The sequence below is a fragment of the Equus asinus genome, chromosome 4 (genome assembly GCF_041296235.1).
Source record: "Equus asinus isolate D_3611 breed Donkey chromosome 4, EquAss-T2T_v2, whole genome shotgun sequence".
NCBI lineage: Eukaryota > Metazoa > Chordata > Mammalia > Perissodactyla > Equidae > Equus > Equus asinus.
Genome location: NC_091793.1, coordinates 23,858,764 through 23,877,829, shown reverse-complemented (window position 1 = coordinate 23,877,829; position 19,066 = coordinate 23,858,764). Strand labels below are relative to the sequence as shown.

The 19,066-nt window shown below is 58.0% G+C and overlaps 1 protein-coding gene and 1 long non-coding RNA gene across 3 annotated transcripts in view; one reads left to right on the top strand and one right to left on the bottom strand.

Moving 5' to 3' along the window:
• The window catches only part of TMPRSS6 (transmembrane serine protease 6), a 39,230-nt gene extending 31,951 nt beyond the window's left edge, over positions 1-7,279 (bottom strand). The window contains exons 1-2 of one of the 2 annotated variants that reach the window (XM_070506929.1): positions 7,110-7,279; positions 1,359-1,555 (exon numbers count right to left, since the gene is read on the bottom strand). In XM_070506929.1, coding sequence (XP_070363030.1) covers positions 1,359-1,554 — 196 coding nt within the window. In that variant the 5' untranslated portion in view covers position 1,555; positions 7,110-7,279. The remainder of the gene's footprint in view (positions 1-1,358; positions 1,556-7,109) is intronic. The other variant, XM_070506928.1, reaches the window with a different exon arrangement.
• A 71-nt stretch (positions 7,280-7,350) lies between these two features.
• LOC123289903 (uncharacterized) lies at positions 7,351-14,718 on the top strand. Its single transcript, XR_006534174.2, has 4 exons — positions 7,351-7,503; positions 11,570-11,650; positions 12,606-12,745; positions 14,482-14,718. It is a non-coding gene; the product is annotated as an uncharacterized lncRNA (long non-coding RNA).
• Positions 14,719-19,066: the final 4,348 nt, after the last annotated feature.

Sequence of the window (19,066 nt, the reverse complement as noted above, 5' to 3'; positions counted from 1 at the left end):
GCACAGTCCATTTGAGTCACAGCAGGCGGCCCGCATCTGACCCGGGCCTCCCAACAGCATCGGCAGGGGCTGCTCCAGACCACCGCCTCCCTGGACCCCTCTGGAGCTGGGCCCTTGCTGATCTCCCTGATAACTGCCCCAAAGGGGGTCCCCATTGCTTTCAACAGGCCTGAATTCCACCAGGAGATTTAGCCAGTAAGAAGACTATCTAACTTCCACAGAGTGTTTAATGGGAAGTCTCTGATCTCTTGAGCAGGGTGGGTGGCCCTTGCTGTGGCTGCCTGGCCTCAGCTCCTCTGTCCTAGCACCTGGTGTGCTTTAAGGCGAGGGCGGGGTTTTCTCCAGAGCCCAGCTCAGAGCTGGAGTACAGGAGGTGCTCAGTACTGAATAAATGAATGAATGAATGAGTCTTCTAACACTACACGAGAGCATTCTCACAGGCCCCATCTACTTTGGTTTATCCATTACCTCCCACCCCCGAGAGCTGAAGGAATGAGGTTTGGTGTCCACTGGTTTCAGAGAGAGACATAGTAGATACTCAAGAGTGTTCATTGAGTGAACGAATGCATGCATGAAGGAATGAATGAATGCATGAAGGAATGAATGCATGCATGCATGAATGGAAGGATGGACGAATGGACCCAGAACATGGGCCAGTTGCTCCTAGGGCTCCAGGCGACTGACTGAGGCTATGATACCAGAGAGGACGGCCAAAATTCAGGACAGGGGAGAGGCCCTGAGCTCTGGACACCTCAGGCCCCCCATCACTGTGTGCTGAATTCCACATGTGCCGAGCTGGGTCTGAAAGCCATCTGTGTGATGGACACCTCCTGGATGCCTGAGTCCTGTGTCCTCCTCCCCTCATCCACACTCCTGCTGGGCCCTGGAGACCCAGAGGTGCTGGAGCTGTGGTCCCTACCCCGGACGAGCTCCCAGGTTGCGCTCAAGTGAGCAGAGGCATTAATTGGTGCCAGGCACCACTGGCGTCAATGGGCCCCCTCTCACAGAGCCAGCTGGCTCTGAGCCCCAGGGCAACCCAGGAGGGCTGCAGGCAAGGGGAGGCAATGTTTACATTCCTTCAGTTTATCAGTTCACGAGAACTGGGCATGCTGAGAAAGCACTCCTTCCACAGTGGGTGGGAGCTGGGGGCACTTGGCCTGAGGCCCCAAGACCTAGCATGGGGATGCAGCAGCACTCCCATCTCACAGAACAGAAAGGGAGACTCACAGAGACAATGTGCCTTGCCCAAGGTCACACGGAGTTATAGGCATCACTGAGCTTGGATCTGCCCTGCTGTGCCCCCCACAGCCACCCAGAGTCCTCCCCAGGTGCCTCTCCAGGGGGGCCCACGCGATTACCTAGGAAATACCAGAGCAAGACCCCCACAGAAACCAGCACGACCAGGGCCAGCCACAGGGGCGCCAGGCGGAGGTAGTCTCGGACTTTTCTCTTGGAGTCCTCAGGGGCCTTGAACATCCCCTCCGGCTCTGCGTCCTCGCCGTCGCCTCCATCGCTCTGCCCACCAGTGGCTTGGGGGGCCTCGGCCATGGGCATCCTGGTGGAGAAAGAGACCAGGGCTGGAAACCATCTGGCATTTGCAAGGGAGCCTTTGCTGGATGCCAGCGATGCATAGAAGTGAGACAGCACCTCTGCCTTTTGGATGGGAGGAAAATAACACCGGGGGGCAGTGACTGAAAGTGAGAGCTGAGCCAGCTTCTAGTGGGGGAAAGCGGGTCCCCGAGCAGCTCGCCCCAGAGGGCAAGTGGCAGAGCTGGATTCAGAGCAGCTCTGGAGCCCCCACCTTTGCTCCCGCACTACCCTCTCTGGGGTTAGAGGACAGATGCAGGTCTCAGAGCCTGGACCCTGCCCTACAGAGGCTGTACCTACATGGGGAATGGAGCACACGGGGTGCAAACTTCTGTACACCAGCTCCTCTCGCCCTTGGCTTCCCTTCCACTGGGCCTGCTTTTCCTTCTTCCTGGGTCTCCACAATAGAGTTTCTGGTAATACTGATGCAGTGAATTCACTGCACCAGCCCCCCAAGGCCTGGAGAGAGCCAGCCCTTAGCGCCAGCCCTCCTGTCTCCCCACCCACCAGAAAGCCTCTTAGGGGCAGAAGACAAAAATGAGTATTTGTTTAGTGTCTACAGAACACATTTCACAGGTATCACCTCATTCAAGCCTCTGGTCCCCCAGGGATTTGGGGAGCACTGTCACCATGCATTCTTCTTCCTCTGGCCCCCTCTGTGTGCACACTTCATGTGTATTATCTTGCTGAAACCTCCAAGCACCTTTCAAGGTTCTGCACCCATTGGACAGATGAGGAAACTGAAGCCCAGAGTGTTTTAGCAACAACTCAGTCCAGGGTTTTCCTGGCTTCGTTTTCCCAATGTGAGTTGAATATCTGGCGCTCTCTACCAGCCCCATTTTACAGATGAAAACCCTGACGCCCGGAGAGCCTAAGCCACTCGCCCAACGTCACACAGCAGGTGAGGAGGGATCCAGCCCAGGGTCTGACTCCCTGCTCCTTCTGCTACTCTGGGCTGCTTCCTGTGAATGAGCTGTTACTTAACAAATAACCATTTAATAACAACTGAATGTCATCCCCCTCGGTGCCCCCGGCCTGCAGCTCTGTTGTCAGACCCCCAAGCAAACTTCTGAGTGTTATTGGCTTCTCAGGCAGGTCCTCACACAGCACAGAGAAGGCCCTTCACCCCCCTCCCCGCCTACCCGCAGAGCAAGGATTCCAGAGCACTGAGAAGCCAGTCTCCCATTACTGCATCCTTAAATGCCGCTGGGCCTTTCAAATGCATCCCAGATGGGTTGGAGGATGGATTCCCTTTGGGCTGTGCCTTGAGTTCTCACACCGTGAGTTTTCTGAAAATGGGGCCCCTCAGTGATGCTCAGAGTCCTCCCAGCTGGATTCAAGGGCCCCTGGCCCTCCTTCCCACTTTCCTGCTCCCTGCCACTTCTCTTGGCATTGTTGCCAGCCAAGGATGCCTGCTGCATCCAGCCACAGTGACCCTCTTGAGTGGGCCCCATCAGACATAAGGAAGGGAGGGACTGCTGGTGACTCTCCACTGGGCCTGGACTCCCCTCCACCCAGTAACCAGAGGACACCCATATGTGTGGGGCAGGCCCTGCTGGGGCCAGAACCAAGGATGGTCAATATCCTGCAACAGGCGGGACAGCCTGCCCACTTCCCAAAGTGTCCCAGCACCCCTGCTGAGAAACTGGCCGTCCCCAGAAGCTGAGTGGGGTGGCTTGTTTGGGGAGAGCCCAGGCGATCGGCCGGCTCCACGACCTCTCAGCCCCAGGTCCATTCTCTCTGCCGCAGGTGGCCACACCCCTCTTTTACTCTTGAGTCTGGATCACCAAGGAGCTATTTCGGGGTGACTCACAGAGCCGTGGGGCCCAGGGACCCAGAGGTGACAATAGTTGACATTTATACGAACTGTCTCATGGAGCCTTACACAGACCCTGTGGGGGTAGGTTGTCTTATTATCCCCCTTCTACAGATGAGAAAGTTGAGGCACAGAGAGGCTGAGCAGCTTGGCCAAGGTCACCCAGCTGGTTAGCAGCAGAGCCAGGCTGCAAACCCAAGCCCTTTATCTTCAGAGGAATGCCCTAACCCCTGTGCTCTACTGCCTTACACCTCATCAGGTGCCGAGGGGGAAACCGAGGCTCAGAGAAGGTTGTGAGTCCGTGAGAGGAGGCAGCAAGAGAGCAGTCCGGGGTAGGATGGTCAGGGAGGCCTCCCCCTTCCTCCCCCATCCCGCACGCCACGCCTTCACTCTGTGGATCCCGCCTCCCTCATAAACGCCCCTCGCGTCTGTCTGGGAAGACCTTGAGCATCACAGAGGGGGCCCATTTGCAGAACACTCGCTGTGTGAAAATCCAAGATTAGACACAGCCCCGAAGGGGGGGGGCAACTCACCTGGGCTCCCCATCGCCTCCCACCGGGACCCCTGGACCAGCATCCTAACTGGGCTCCCCGCCTCCCATTTCCTCCTCCGGCTCCTCCTCACGTTATCACCAGAGAGCTCTCCCTGGCCACCTCCAACCGCTCAGCTGCTCAGAATGCTCTCATGGCTCCCAGCCACCTCCAAAGCCCTTGCCGTGGCACCCAAGACCCTCCATGGCCAGGCTGCTGCCCACGCCCCCCGTGGCCCTAACATCCATGACGCACAGCGCCCTGCAGGCCCACGAGACCCCACTTTGTGCTGCCACACCCTCTGCCTCAAGGACTGCCTGAAGGACCCTTAAAGGCCAGCTCCAAGGCCACCTGCCAGGCGAGGGGTCTCAGGGCCCTGGGTAGTAAGTTGCCTCCTCCTCTGGGCAGCCCTCGGTCAGATCAACAATCTGCCTGGCTTTTGGCCTCGTGTCTCTCCCCCAGAAGGAAGTGGGCCTGTGTCTTACTCAGCCCTGCCCCCCACAGAACCCAGCCCAGAGCCTGCCACCCAGATGAATGAGCCCCCAGACTCTCGGTGCAGTGCTCTCTCCTACATCTCGCTGCCTCCAGGAAGTGGGACTCGTGGGGCTTGCAGCTGGGGCGCAGATGATGGGGTCAGCCTATCGAGTCCTCGATTCAGTTAGCTGGCCACCCCATTTCTATCGGCACCTGCTTGGTGCCAGGCTCGGTGCTGGGGACGGGGCACACTGGTGAATATAAGAGACCTCATTCCCACCCTCTTGGGCTGACAGCCCAGCAGGAGATGGACGATGGTGACAGCTGACAGCTGTGAAGATGACCCCACCATTCCCGTCTTTTACTATCACAACGGCTCCTCCGTTGTTCCGAGGGTCCAGTTCATCACAAAAGTCTGTGGCTCTACCTTCCAACCGTCCCCAGAACCCAACCCCTTCATCCAGGTCAACATCATCTGTCACCTACCTGCAGTAGCCAGTCGTCCGGCCACCCTCACTAGCAAATTCCCATACAACCACCAGGGTGGTCCCTTCACCATGTGCCCTGCTCACAAGCCTCACATGACTTCCATCCACCTAGAACAGAGCCTGAAGCCCTTATCACAGCCCACAAGGGCCCACGTGACGTGGCCCCTGCACATCCTTCTGTCCTCTCCCTCCCTCTGCTGCAGCCACACCAGCTCCTTGCCAGACCTTCAACATATCAAGTACATGCCACCTCAGGGCCTTTGCACTTGCTGGTCCCTCCACCAGGAACACTTTTCCTTCAGTTTGCCTCATGGCCTGTTCTTTTACCTCCTTTGCCCAAATGTTCCCTTTTCAAGGAGGCCTTCCATGACCACTCCCCACCCTCTGCTGCACTTTTCTTCACAGCACTTCTCGAGATCTTTCTATACTTATGTGTCCTTTTTCTGTCTCTTCCTGGCTGTTAGCTGCACAGCAGCAGGGGCTTCATCGTGTTCACCGCTGTGTGTCCTGTGCCAAGAGCAGAGGCTGGCACTCAACACAGTCACGCGTCACACAGCAACATGTCAGTCAACATTGGGCCACATAGACAATGGTGGTCCCATGAGATCAGTACCGTATAGCCTAGGTGTGGAGTGGGCTACGCCATCTAGGTTTGTGTAAGCGCACTAGATGATGTTCACACAATGACATCACTTAACAGCTCGAAGGATGTGCCCCCGTCATTAAGCGACGCAGGACTGTGGCTGTTGAACGAGTGACCGCTCAGGTCCCAGTTCCTTCCCACGGAGCTGGAACGTGCTTGTTCCCGGAGGCCTGGCTGACTTGGCCTGCTCCTTCCTCCCCTCTCCCTCTTCTCTGGTCGCACCCCGGCGACACTAGACTTCTCAGTTATCAATTCTAATAACGAAGATGGCAGGAAACTTGGACAGATCAAGGGCTTTGCCAGCGCTGGGTAAAGAGCATGGTGTGGGTGGCTTCTTGAGCCCAGCGGGTTCCTGCTGACAGCCTGCTTTCGGCGCCCTCCCCCTTCCGCCTGCACTGCCACCTCCTCACGCGGCCCCATCACCCTCAGCCCAGCTCCCGCCTGCTCCTAGCACGTCTCCTCTGCAGCGCCCTGGGCCTCCCTGGGCAACCGCAGCTCACCTGGGGGCATCCTCTGTGCCCTGATGGGGAGCCCTGGAGGGAGGGGCTGGGTGCGCCCCACCCACCACAGGGGCCTGAGGCTCCGCCCCTTATCCAAGCACTGGGACTCCCAGCCTGCTCCTCACTCCCTCCTGCCCTCTGACCCTTGGAGGGTCCCTGGTCTGCCCCTGGAGCTGAGCTCGCTGGGGCGGGGCCACCCCTCTTCCAGCCCCGTGCAGGCCTCCGCCTCCGGCAGCCTGCGACGTTTGCTTTGCTGTCTTTACTTAGTGCTTGAGGAAACTGAGGTACAGAGAGGTGACTTCCCTGAGATCACTCAGCCAGGCTGGGCAGGGCAGAGTGGGGCAGAGCTGGGATTCTGACCCAGGACCTTTCAGCGAGGCCAAAGGGCCTCGAGTAAATCCTCTCTACAGCCACTTTCTGTGTCCCCGAGTGTGGGGACAGTGGGTGAAAGTCCCCACCACATGCACAATCACATTCATAAACTCACACACAGGTATACACACATGGAGACACACATCTATCCATGACACACACACTCATCGATGCATGCTTGCACTTCATACACACTTGCACACACTCATGCACACACACACGCTCGGCCGGCCGTCTTTAGCCCTGAGCCTGTGAGCTCAGCGTCCCGCAGTGGGTGCAGCGTGGGGCTCTGGGCCCGTTCCCCACATCCAAACCCAGGTCGGGGACCTGGATCTGGAGGGGGCAGTGTGTCCAGCCCTGGCGAGTGAGGGTGGGATGGTCAGCCCAGCAAATCGGGCCTCTCCCAGCCCTGTCCCTGCCCCAGAGCCCCCAGGCCCCACCCGAACGCCAGGCCTCCCAGCCCCCCGAACCTGCGGCCCCTCAACTGCCGCTGTGCCTGTCCCCACACGCGGCCTCGCTCCACCCCGTCCTGCCCCCACCCCAGCCCCATGCACCCCTCGCCTTCTGCTCAGCCTTCCCGCTCTGGCCTCCGAGCAGGGCAGATGGCTCAAGCCCCAGGGAGCCAGGCCGGCGACCAGGGTGGACACTGCCACCACGTCACTCATGGATCCCAGTGCCCCGGCCCGGAGGCCCCCTTACCTTTGGGAGTGGCAGGTGGGTGCCAGGCCTGCACGCAGGCCTCAGAGCCGCTGTTTGTCCAGGCCAAGGTCTCCCCTCCCCCACCGGCCGCAGGGCTGGATCAATGGCCTGGAGCCATGGCAGGGGTGCCTGGCCCTTGTCCCCTGTGGCCTGTGGCCTCAGGCGCCATGGGCCTCCTGCTGGGCCGGCCACGGTGACTGAGCCAGGTAAACAGGCCACAGGCAGGCGGCAGGCAGAGCCCGCCCCGCCCCGCCCGTGGGCACCCTGGAGGCGGCGGCAGGTGCGAGACCGGAGCTCTCCCCAGGGGCCTGTTGCCTGGTGACGCTCCTGCCTGGTTACAGCCCGGGGTCCCGGAGGGAGCGGGAGGCGCACGTGGGTCCCCTTACCTGGACAGGTGAGGCCGGGGGTGGGAGTGGGTGGGGGGGTGGGGGTGGGGGCCAGGGTGGCGGCCCCCTCGTGCAGTCCGTTCCGGCGGCCACCGGCCACGTGCGGCTCTGGAGCTCGCAGGACGCGGCCACGTGGGCTGGGACCGGCCGCAGGTGGGACACACGCCGGGCTCCACACTCGGGGCGACCCAAGAGGGAACCTCCCCAGCACGAACTTGTCACACGATCACTCCCTCACATGGCACCGCGGGGCTCCCTGCGGTCACACAGAGGGTCCTCCTGGCGCCCACCCGCCCTTGTCTCTCTCCAGCGACGGACGAGGCCACCACAGCCTGGAGCTGCGCGCCGCCCGCCGGGCGCACCGACCCACCACAAGCGCCCCGCGAACAGCGGGGCCGGGCGTGAGGACGCGTGCGCGTGCGCGTGCGCGTGGAGGCAGAGGCGTGTGCGTGTGAAGGAGAAGGTGTGTGTGGAGTGGGAGGCGTGTGTGGTGTGTGAGGGTGTGTAAAGTGTGCGTGTGGCGTGTGACGCGTATGTGCGCGGCCAGTGTGTCTGGGGTGTGCACCGAGGGGCGGGTAAAGACAGGTAAGGCCGCCTGTGTGGTCCCTCCCGCGTGGCACCTCCGTGCGTCGCACACCCCTCGCGTGCTCCTCCTCGCGCTCTGTGACGGGCGCCGGGGCGGGGCGTGAGTCCCGCGTGGCTGCGGGCGTGAGGGGCGTGCCCAGAGCCCTCCTCTCGGGGCGGGGCCGGGGGCGCCCCGGCTCCCTGGGTCCTGGTCCTCGGGCCTGCAGGGCCTGCTGCCCGGGCCTCACCGCCCTGGCCGAGGACGCAGCCAGGCCCAGCTCGCAGTTTTTCCTCCTCCCTCCCGGTCCCCTCCTCCCAGGCGGGGCTGCCCTGCGAAGTTTGCAGGGAGGGGCGCTGGGGTGGGAGCGTGGGGCGCTGCAGTGGGAGCAGGGGTGCGGGCGTGGGGACCGAGCCCCGCCTCTGCCCCGCCCCCCCACGAGAGGCTCCTGCTAGAGGCACAGCCGCCCGCGCTGGACCGGACGGGCCGGAAGCTGGAGAGTCGGAAAAGCCGAAGGTCTTGCACAACCAGCGTCCTCTGTACCTGGCGGCCGCCCAGCCATCGACCGGCCGCAGCCTGGGGAAGGGCCGCGCGGGGCAGCGGGACGCGGAGGAGGCGGCGTTGGAGGCCTGGGCAAGGGTGTCAAGTGCCGGGAGCCCAGAGGGCCGCGGGGAAAGGGCTTCCTTCTGGCAGCGGGGCACCCGTGTGGCCTGCGTCCATCCTCTTGTCCCGGGGCGGATCACACACACACACACACACACACACACACACACACACACACGGCATGAAGGCCTCGCTGCTCCGGGGGATCTGCATCTCACACCAACGCCGGGCCCCCAGGGTCCCCAGGGACGGGGAAGCCACCTGGAAGCCTGGCTGGCCAGGCTTGGAGACCAGGGTGCACGCGGGCTTGACCCAGCAGGACAGGGAGAAGGCTTGTTGAGGGCGAAAGATGGAACTGGATATAAATCGCAGAAGTGTGCCAGGTACTTGGGAGGCCCTTAACAAAGGTCAGTTGCCTCTCTCTCAATCCGGGGTTTGGGCAGAGCTGGGGGCTGCCGGCCGTGTCCCCCCTCACCCTCCATGCAGCCTTCTGATGACGGTCATTCCGTCCCGGCTGATGCCACAGAGGGCGCCTGCTGTGGGCCAGCTGCCATGCCCAGCGCTTCCTGGTTATTTCATTTACTTCTCACAACCGGTTCGTCCATGCCGTTTTTAGCCCCAGTTTGCAGAAACCAAAATTTGACCTCGTGACTCCTAGTTGATTAAGTGCCTACAATTTGCCAGGCCTGTGTTGGGCACCGGGGACAGGGACGTGAAGGAGACACGTGTGACTTCTGCCCAACAGAGCGGGACATTGTACATAAGTCCTGGGTTTGAAAAGACAACAGTTGGACATTCAACATCCCACTTCATAAGACATTCTGAAGGGGAGCTGAACTCAGAGAGGGAGGCCACCGGGCCAGCAAGTCACAGCCCTGACCCCAGGCCTGGGCGCCACCCAGCGGGATGGGTGCCGCCTGCCTTCCTGGGGGCACAGAGACGATGCTTGTGGGGGTAGCACTGTGCCTTCCCCAGATCCACATGTGGGAGTCTAGCCCCCGTCCCTCGGAAGGTGATCTGACTTGGAAATAGGGGTGCTGTGGATGTATTTGGTTAAAATGAGGTCATGCTGGAGTAGCATGCGCCCTAATCTGATAACCTTGATGGCCGCAGAAAAAGGGGAAATTTCAAGACAAACACACACACAGAGAATGCCATGTGAGAATGAAAGCAGAGAACAGGGTGATGCTTCTACTTGCTAAGGAATGCCAGAGATCTCCAGCAAGCCAGCAGAAGCTAGGAGAAAGGCCTGGAATAGATTCTTCCCCACGGCCTCACGGTTCAGGAAGAAATAGCCATGCCAACACCTTGCTCTTGGATTTCTCTCCTCCAGAACTGTTTGACAGTAGAGCTCTGCTGTTTCGGCCGCTCAGTTCGTGATACTCTGTCCACACAATGTTCCATGAACTGGAGGTGGGCAGATGCAGTGCCAGCGCCTGTCGTGTGTCATGTGTTCCACTTCCTCCCACGGCCCTGCACACAGCAGGTGCTCACCACTGGCCACCAAAGAGGCTGGCGAGCCCGGAGAGCTGCCTTGTTGTCAGGCCTTCAGGCAGCGTGCTGTGGTCAGCCTGGAGTGGGAGGAGGCTGGGGCAGCTGACCTCGGCTCAGCTCAGGCAGGCCCTGTAAGAATGACAACCACCAGCCTTTAGGGACAACCCCATATCACAACTCTTACTTTCTGCAATTAACCGCTCCAGCGGTTTGTCTCTCTCCCTGCTCCCCATTCCTAGACTGTGAGCCCATGAAGACAAAGTCCCCATCTGTCTTGTCCTCTGCTGGATCCCAGCCTAGAACGGTGCATGGCACACAGGACAAGCAAATGTTTGTGGAGTGAATAAATGACAGTTGCTGTCAACTTCTTCACTGATAATACAGGAAGGCTTTTGAGCTCTGGGCCCTGAGCTGAGCCCTTCGCAGTGAAAGGTCCAGACTTGGGAGAGAAAATATGTGTCCCCATCAGCAGAAGAGGAGACTGAGGTTCTGAGAGGAGCGGTTGACCTGCCACAGGTCCCACGGCCCCTTGCAAGTGGAACGGGGACTCCGACCTGGTCTCTTTGATGGGAGGTGAATCAGATTCCTAAGCTGCTATAATAAAATACCGCAAACTTCGTGGCTAAAACAGCAGAAGTCCATTCTCTCCCGGTCCCGGAGGCCAGAGTCGAACGTCGTCCGCGGGTCCATTCTCCCTCTGAAGGCTCGGCAGCGAATCCTTCCTCACCTCTTCCTGGCCTCTGGTCGCTGCTGGCAGTCCTTGGCATTCCTTGGCTTATAGAAGCCTCGCTCCGGCCTCTGCCTCCCTCGTCAGGTGGCCTTCTTCCTTTGTGTCTGTGTCTCTGTGCCGCATTTCCCTCTTCTTATAAGGACACCCATCATACTGGACTCAGGGCCCACCCTGATCCCATGTGACCTCATCTTAACTTGCTTACGTCTGCAAAGGCCCTATTTCCAAATAATGTCACCCTCGCGGGTTCCGGGTGGACATGAATTTGGAGGGGACACTGTTCAATTGAGCATAGGGAGTGAAGGGACTATTCTGAGGGAGGGGCATCAGGCTGGGAGATAGCGGGAGAGCCACCCCTCCTGGTCAGCCTGCCCTGGGGGTCACCTGAGCCTCAGAGCTCAAGGAGGCCACGGAGGGGGCGAGGGAGGAGAGTGCAGCCCACCCGGGAGAAGCTTCTCTGCTGGCTGAGCCTCTCTCTGAACCCAGGAGGAAGTGCAGGGGCTGCGGGGAGGGGGGAGGGGCGGCTCCAGGTGCCCCAGCAGATGCTGTCTAGACAGGCGTCTGCGGGTACGGGTACGCAGCTCCTCCAGACTTGAGGGCGGGGCATGAGTTTCCTAGGACTGTCAGAACAAAGTGCCACCAACAGGGCTGCGTAAACTAAGAAATGTTTCTCTCACTGTTCCAGAGGCTGAAAGTCCAAGATCAAGGTGTCGGCAGGACCAGGCTCTCCGAAGGCCCTGAGGGAGGGTCCTTCCTGCCTTGGCAGGTGCTGGCAGTCCTTGGCATCCCTTGGGTCATGGCAGCATAACGTCCCCTGGACTTCTCCCTGTGTGTGTCTTTCTCTGTGTCTCTTCTCTTCCTCTTATGAGGACACTAGTCATACTGAATTAGGGCTCCCCCCAATGACCTCATCTTATTTACAAAGACCCCTATTTCCAAATAAAGTCACATTCATAGGTTCCAGGGGTTGGGACTTGAACATATCTTTTGAGGGGACACAGTTCAGCCCATCGCAGGTGGGGCGGGGGGTCAGGAGCGGGATGGATACTGACAATGCGTGGACACTGTTCCACAGTCCGTGTACCCTGAGTCCTCAAGCTGCTCCCGAAGGGTGCTTTCTCTACTCCTGAGCTGTCCCCACCATCGCTCTCCGCCTGCGTGGACACAGGGGTACCCGCCCCTTCTCCCTCCCACAGCCTCTGGAGCCTGCGGGAGCCGCACTGTGGCTGGGGGGAAGGAAACCCTATGGGCTGCCTGCACAGCCTTGCCCGTTGCCTTGAGCAAGACTTCAGAGGGTGCCTGCGCAGGGTCCCCGGGGCCCACCTCTGCCACCTCTGTTCAGCACACCCTGTGCCCACCATGGCTCATCCACTTGTTCCTTAGTCTGGCGTCAAGCACTCACACAATGCTGGTCTGTGCTGAGCCCCATGTTGAAGAAGCAGGAAAAGTGGCCATTTCCCCCCATTTTATAGGTGAGAAAGTGGAGTCTCAGAGACTGGATGTGATTTGCTCAGGGTCACACAGCCAGGACATGCTGGATTCAAACCCAGGACCCCCTGACTTCAGAGCGGGTGGTTCTTTCCCAGTGCCACCCTCGTGTCACCCCCTCCTGTCTGTGTCCCTCTCTCCTTGCCCCTCCGCCACTTCTGGGCCCCTCATCCCTCTGACAGTCCTGGGTCCTGGCCTGTCAATGCAAATAATCAATAATCCATCCATAACAGAAGAGAGTTTCGTTCGAGCCAAGCTGAGGGCTAGCCCGGAAGCACAGCCTTCACGGAGGAGGAAAGCGCCCGGAGAAGCATAGTTTTCAGCGAAGTTTAAACTATTTTGGAACAAAGAACATACACCAAGCACGACACGGGTATGTTTTATTTCTTCTCCAGGTTTCAAGAAGATATTCTGTCTACAGATTAGCCTGTACACAGTGGTCGACATGACCCTGGGGCCATGGGAAGGAAGACTCTTCCAGCATCCCAGGAAGGGAGGCGTTAGTTCCCACTCTCCAAGAGCGCCTTCTTTCCTGTAGGGTAGTGACCAGACGCATCCTTCCCCTTAGTGCTTAAAGCGGATGCACAACGTATGTTTGACGGGCGGTGAGTCAGACTTCTTGAGTTTACGTAAATTTCAGGCTGACTCGGGCGTACCCAGAACGGCTTCCCCATGCACCTTAATATGTAAAAATTTCTTCTCAGGCCTCTGGCCTCTATGTGCAGGCGCCACCGGGGGACAGCTCTCCAGGCCCTGGCCTGCCCCTCGCTGCTTTCCCAGCCGGGTGGTCAGGGGAGTGGCTTCTGCTCAGGGGTTTGGGGTTTGAGAGGTGCTGCCTCAAGCCGTGCTGGGGACACAGAATGGAAACTCTGCATGTGTCACTCAGCGTGGCCTCCTCCCCTGTGGGGTCTCAGCAGGAGGAGTTCCCGAAACACACCCAGAGACAGACACCCAGCCTGTGGTGCGGGGCTCCCCGAGCCCCGTCATGGCACGGCTGCGGCGGGGTCCGGATTGGGACTCAAGTCACCTGCTTCCTCGTCCCATGCTCTTTCCAGGACTCTGTCCAAAAATAAATTTCTAAACATCACATAAAAGGACAACATCGGTCTTACACATGCAAGTCCTTAGGCAGAGAGTCAGTAAAAAATTTCCAAGGCACACAGAATTCCAGTTTTCAACCTATATATATATATATATATTTTTTTTTTTTGCCTCAAAGTGCTGTTGCAGCCAGAACTCCTCCCCCACAGACAGTTCAGTTTGAAGGTCCGCCTCTTAACTCCAGAGGGAACCCCTTCCAAGGCCAGAGGCATGGAAGATTCTCCAAGGAGCCTCTTTCCGGCTGCCCCGCAGAGGAACCACGGCTCAGGCTCCCTGGTGCCTCTCTTCTCCCTGATAACTTGTGTCATCAGAGCAGCTGTCCCTCCTGGTGGGGCTGTGAGAGGTCCTAATGTCCCTTATGCCATCCGTGTTGTCTTCAAATTCATATGCAAGTCCCTGTTCTTGGAACCTCCCTTTCCTCTTCCCTTTCTCCCTCCACCCATTCACCAAGCTACACGTTTCCTTGGGGAGGCTCCGGTGGCAGGTGCTGGGAGGAGTGATGGACTGGACCTTTGGGATCAGGGCCGGCAAAGGGTCACAGGGGCTCAGAGAGCCCAAGGGTGGGGGCGCGAAGCACCCAGCCAGCAGAGTCAGGAAGAAGTGACCTTTACAACAAACAAAACTCATAGGATGGTTTTCTTTTCTTCCTTCCTATCTAGTGCGAAGAAACATTTTTCTTGGCCTACTTTTGTTTTAAATTTTTAAAAAATTAGTGGCCAATATTTAAGAATCAGGACGCTTCACATAAAAAAACTGAATTTCCAGCTTCTCTTAAATTTTAGAAGATCTGCCCTGCCTTCCTATGCAGCAACAGTCAGCCGTGGCTGCCCTGAGAAATTTCAGTGTGACGCAGGCCCCACCACTCCCAACTGTCTCACACTGTGTGGGTTAAAAAGACGGGTACTGAAGTCAGAAGCCTGGGTTCAAGTCCTGACTCTGACACTTATTAGCCGCTTGACCTTGACCTACAAGTTATTTGATTTTATTGTGCCTCGTTTCCTTCTACAGAAAATGAGACAATAATCATAAGCTGTGCTGTGGAAATGGAGATAACCTATGAGAGGAACTGAGAACAGTGCCTGCACATACACGTCGTTGTCATCATTTCCAACACTGTTGCTGTTATCTGCCCTTCTCCCCCACCCCATCCCACCCCCTTCCCCCATCAGCATGTGCATCTGAGTTTGGGGTCCCAGAAGTACAGTTTTCACTGTTCGTTTCACATTTGCATGAGTTACAAGCAATAGAAATCTCTTGCTGAATTATTCCGTTCCTGGCTGGTTGCTCTCCTACACCTGCTGTTACAAGAGTCACTGGACCCTTCGCCAGGGACACTCCCCCAAACACTGGGGTTGACCAACACCATGCCCTGTCTCGAGCACTCCCAACTCCCCCCCATCGAAACATCACTTCCAACAGCCCAGTGCACGTGGCAGGAGCTCAGTAGTGTAGTGGAATGAGTGGGGAATGGGAGGCCCGCTGCAGGGTGGGCCTCCAAGCACATCACTTGAGGCTTTTCCAGTCAGTAACTCCCGCGGGGATTTAAAATTGGGATGGTAAATTTGCTGGGTCATCTTACCAGAGTGAGTGGGGACCCCGTCCCCATCCTTCCAGAGGCCACAGAACAGACTGGTTCAGCCAGAAGGGAGCTTTGAGGTGAGACAGACTCCTCTCCTCTGCACCCTTCTCCCCAGTTGACAGAGGAAGAGACTGAGGCTCAAAGGGGACAGGTGGGACGGAACTGGGAAGGACTCAGTGCCCTTGGCCTTGGACCAGGCTGGTGGCAGCTGACGTGGCTGGATCTGAGAGGGAGGCAGAAGACCCTGTAGCTTTCCTTTCGCCTTTGTCACACCTCCAGGGATCCTCTCATGGGAGATACGCCATGTTGGGTGCTTAGATACCCCTGCAGAGGGTCACACCTTAGACCCTGATCCCTGAGACCTACCCAGGAGCAAGGAGCAGACAGACCGTGAGGACCAAGAGTCAGAAAGGGCAAGGAGGGGTGCTGGAACCCAGTCTGCAGTGGTGTCCGGGTGAGCCCCGCCCCAGACGGCGTCACCAAGACAGCGGAGAGCATCCGAGATGCAGGCCAGTTGCCTCCACACCTGCAGCCCTCGGGCTTCCCCGGCCGCAGTCCTGCCCCAGCCTGTCCCACCTCCCCTGAAACCAGCACATCTCTGCTAAGTACTTCTTTAATCCTCACAACAGTCCCGGTAAGTCCCCCTTTTACAGATGAGAAAACGGAGGCACAGAGAAGTGTCGGGATCTGCCCAAGGTCACAGCTGGTAGGCAGCAGAACCGGATTTAACCTGGGCTGCCAAGGTCCAGAGTTAGTGCTTCAACCACCACACCAACTACCCTCAGGGGGCCGCAGGGGCCTCAGGGCAGGATAGAGGGTGTTTCTCCCACTCCTGGATCCCCAGCACCTAGCACCATGCCCGGCACATGATAGACTCCCGTAAAGGTGTGTTGAGTAAATGAATGAACAAATCTCTAAGAAGAATTCCTCCCTTTTCCAAGAACTATCCTCCACCAACTATATCCAAAGCCAGCGAGCTCTGGCTGAGCCCCTCCCTAAAGCCCCGCCCTGCATTCCTCTCTCCCTTCCTGAGTTAGGGGACTCTGTCAGAGCCTCCCATGCTGGCGTTTCCAGTAAAGGCTTGGGTTGACTTTCTTCCCCAGTGGGAGGATGTGGCTGTTGGTTTACTTGTCTGTGTCCTCCGTGGTCACTCCCGCCCCCCTAGGACTGGGGACTCTGCAGACAGGGCAGTCGCCAGCCTCCTCTCTGTGGCCGGGGCCTGGCAGTAGGCTGGGTGCACAGAGGAGTGGAAGGCGATGCATCTCCCACCAGCTCCTCCCTTCCTCCGCGTCCTGGCTTCCTGGAATTGTAGACTGGGTACCTCTCTCCCCACACTTGAGCTCTCTCCCCACTCAGCACTTCCTGCCTTGCATTCCCCCAGCCCTGTGACCCCCCCTTCCCCTGCGGCGCTGTGATGGGAGCATCGAATGTGTCATACCTGTGGTGGTGGAAAATGTCTCTGAGCAAGCCAGCAAGGGGATGTCCCGGGGCTGTCACAGGGGCCAGGCCCGGGCTGCTGGTGCTGAGCTCAAGTTCAATCAACAACCCAACCACCCCCCTCACCCCATCCTCAATGACAGTGGCCCTGAGACAGCAGGATGTAGGGGAAAGAGCCCAGGGTTCCAGTCCTTCCCCGCCCCCTGGCCCTGCCCTCCTAAATTCACAGCCTGGGACATGGTGCCAGCCTGTCGGGGCCTCCTGTCATCATCTGTGACTCAGGACTCAGAATCTGGGTCATTCTTGTCTTGCTGGGTCACCGAGAGACTGTATGAGACGCTAGACGTGCACACACCCTAAAAGCTGTAAAGGGCTTGCCCTGTGAGTGCTGAAGACCACCTGGGTTCACATCCTTGCTCCACCCTGTTCTAGCTGTGTGGGCTTGGGCAAGTCATTAACCACTCTGTGCCTTCGTTTCCTCATCTGTGAAATGGAGTACCTCCCGCCTCCCTTGTGGCATTGCTGTAAAGATCAAGGCAATTAACAACACGGTGGACTTAGAACGGAACCTGATGCATGCTGCGTGCTCAGTAAATGTAGCTCTTGAAGGGACCCTGAAGGACCGCGAACCTTCGCCTGTGGCCCTCACAGGTCCTTGTCCCCACAGCTGTCCGTCCCCCCGCCACCTGTTATAAAATCGAGATTGCCAACAGTGGCTGCTAATCTGCGGGAACAGTTTCTCTCTCTTCCAAGACCATCTTTGACCAATTATTTCTAAAACTCACTCAACTCTGGCTTGAGCCTCTCTTGCTAAAGCCCTGGAAACGTTCCCCTCCCCCTTCCCAAGGTCAGAGACTCCAGAGTCTTCTCAGGCCCCGGATTTTTGAATCAGGCTGTGCTGGTGGGCCTCTGGTTGATTTTCTTCCACAGCCGTTGCCATCACCCCTGTATCCCCAGAATCTAGCACAGGGTCTGGCCCACAGCACAACAGATTGTTTATAAAAAAGGTAGCTTAGGAGGGGGACAGAGGAGGAAGTCATCAACCCTACCGGGGATGAACCAGAGGGCCTCTCAGAAGTGGGGATGCTTGAGTGGGGTCCTGAGGGATGTGTAGGAGTCTGAGAATGGATTTTTTGGGCAGCAGGACTGCTTCAAACCCAAGGACCAACAAGTGCCAAAGTCAAGGAGTGAATTGTGGTCCCTGTCCTCATCCCATCCCCAACCCCACCCTCCCAGTCTTGAAGTAAAGTATGTGTAGTCCCAGCCACAAGCCACCTTCCGTGGGGAGCCTGAGACCACAGACTAGCAGGGCTAGCAGAGCACTTAGGAATCATCCAGACTCCCCCATTCACAGAGAGGGTGACGGAGGCATGAGAGCCGATGGGACCTGCCTGAGGTCCCCCAAGTCATTGACTGTCACATTAAGGAGTTCGGCCATTGTCCTGAAAACAACAAGGAGTCACTGGGGACGTAAGCAGGGGCATGACATGGCCAGATGTGACCCTGAGCGAGACCACCCTGGCAGGGCTCAGAGGTGGACAGACGGGAGGGGCAGGTGGCTGGGGGCTGGTGGACCAAGGAGGAGGCTGAGCAGACGTCCGAGCTACAGGTGATGCCGCCAGGTGCCAAGGGTGAGGACGGTTTCTCCCACAGTCACACTCGTGGAATGGGGTCCGCTTTTTTTTTCTTTTTAATTGGTTGCCAGGAAGCTTAGAATGGAATTTTGCTTGGGTTTTTTTCTATTAATCTAATTGTCTCCTATGCAGCTTTGTATATGCAAAGGGCCAAAAGCTCTGGTCCCAAAGGTCCCTGAGTTTGAGTCCGGCTTTCCCAACCATCAGCTGCCTTTCCTAACCTCCCTGAGCCTCAGTTTCCTAACCTGCACAACGGGGAACATAACCCCTGCCTCAAAGGTCCCTTTCAGATACTGAGGGATGATGCTTGGGAAGTGCCTGACACAGTGTCTGGAGCATAAATATTAATTTTATTATCCCTTTTTAATGTGCTTTGTAATCATTTCTGAGGTTATCCAGGATGTCAATCATTAGGAGCACGGTGGTGGGTTATTCATCCTAGTCATGAACTCTTTCCACCATAATCTTCTCGGTAACTGTGGGCACTGGAAGCTGCTCGGAGTGGGAGCTGGGAGGTGTGGGGAGCAGAGATCCCCGGGGATTGGGGAGGTGGAGGAAGGAATACTGCTCAAGAGATTGGAGACCTGAGAGGCTGGAAGGCCCCCCTACCTCTCCTGCCTTTTCTCTTATCCCCCTATCTGCCTCTGCTGTCTCCTGCTTCCCACTCTGCACCTGACGGTTCTCCGGGCCCCTAGGCTTCCTGGTCCCCAGCTGGCGCTGCTCCTCTCCTCCTCAATCTGAGCCAGGCAGGCCTGTCTCTCCTTCACTCCTTCCACCTCTGCCAGCTGCTCCCACCTTGCCCCATCACCCAAGGCCCACACTCTAAGCCACACCAGACATGTCACTCTGTGGCTTCTGGCCCAGCAGTCCATCTTCAGCTGATGTAAGGTGGCCCCTTATTCTGCTCGCTGCCAGCGCAGGTCTCTCGTCACACATGGTGGGG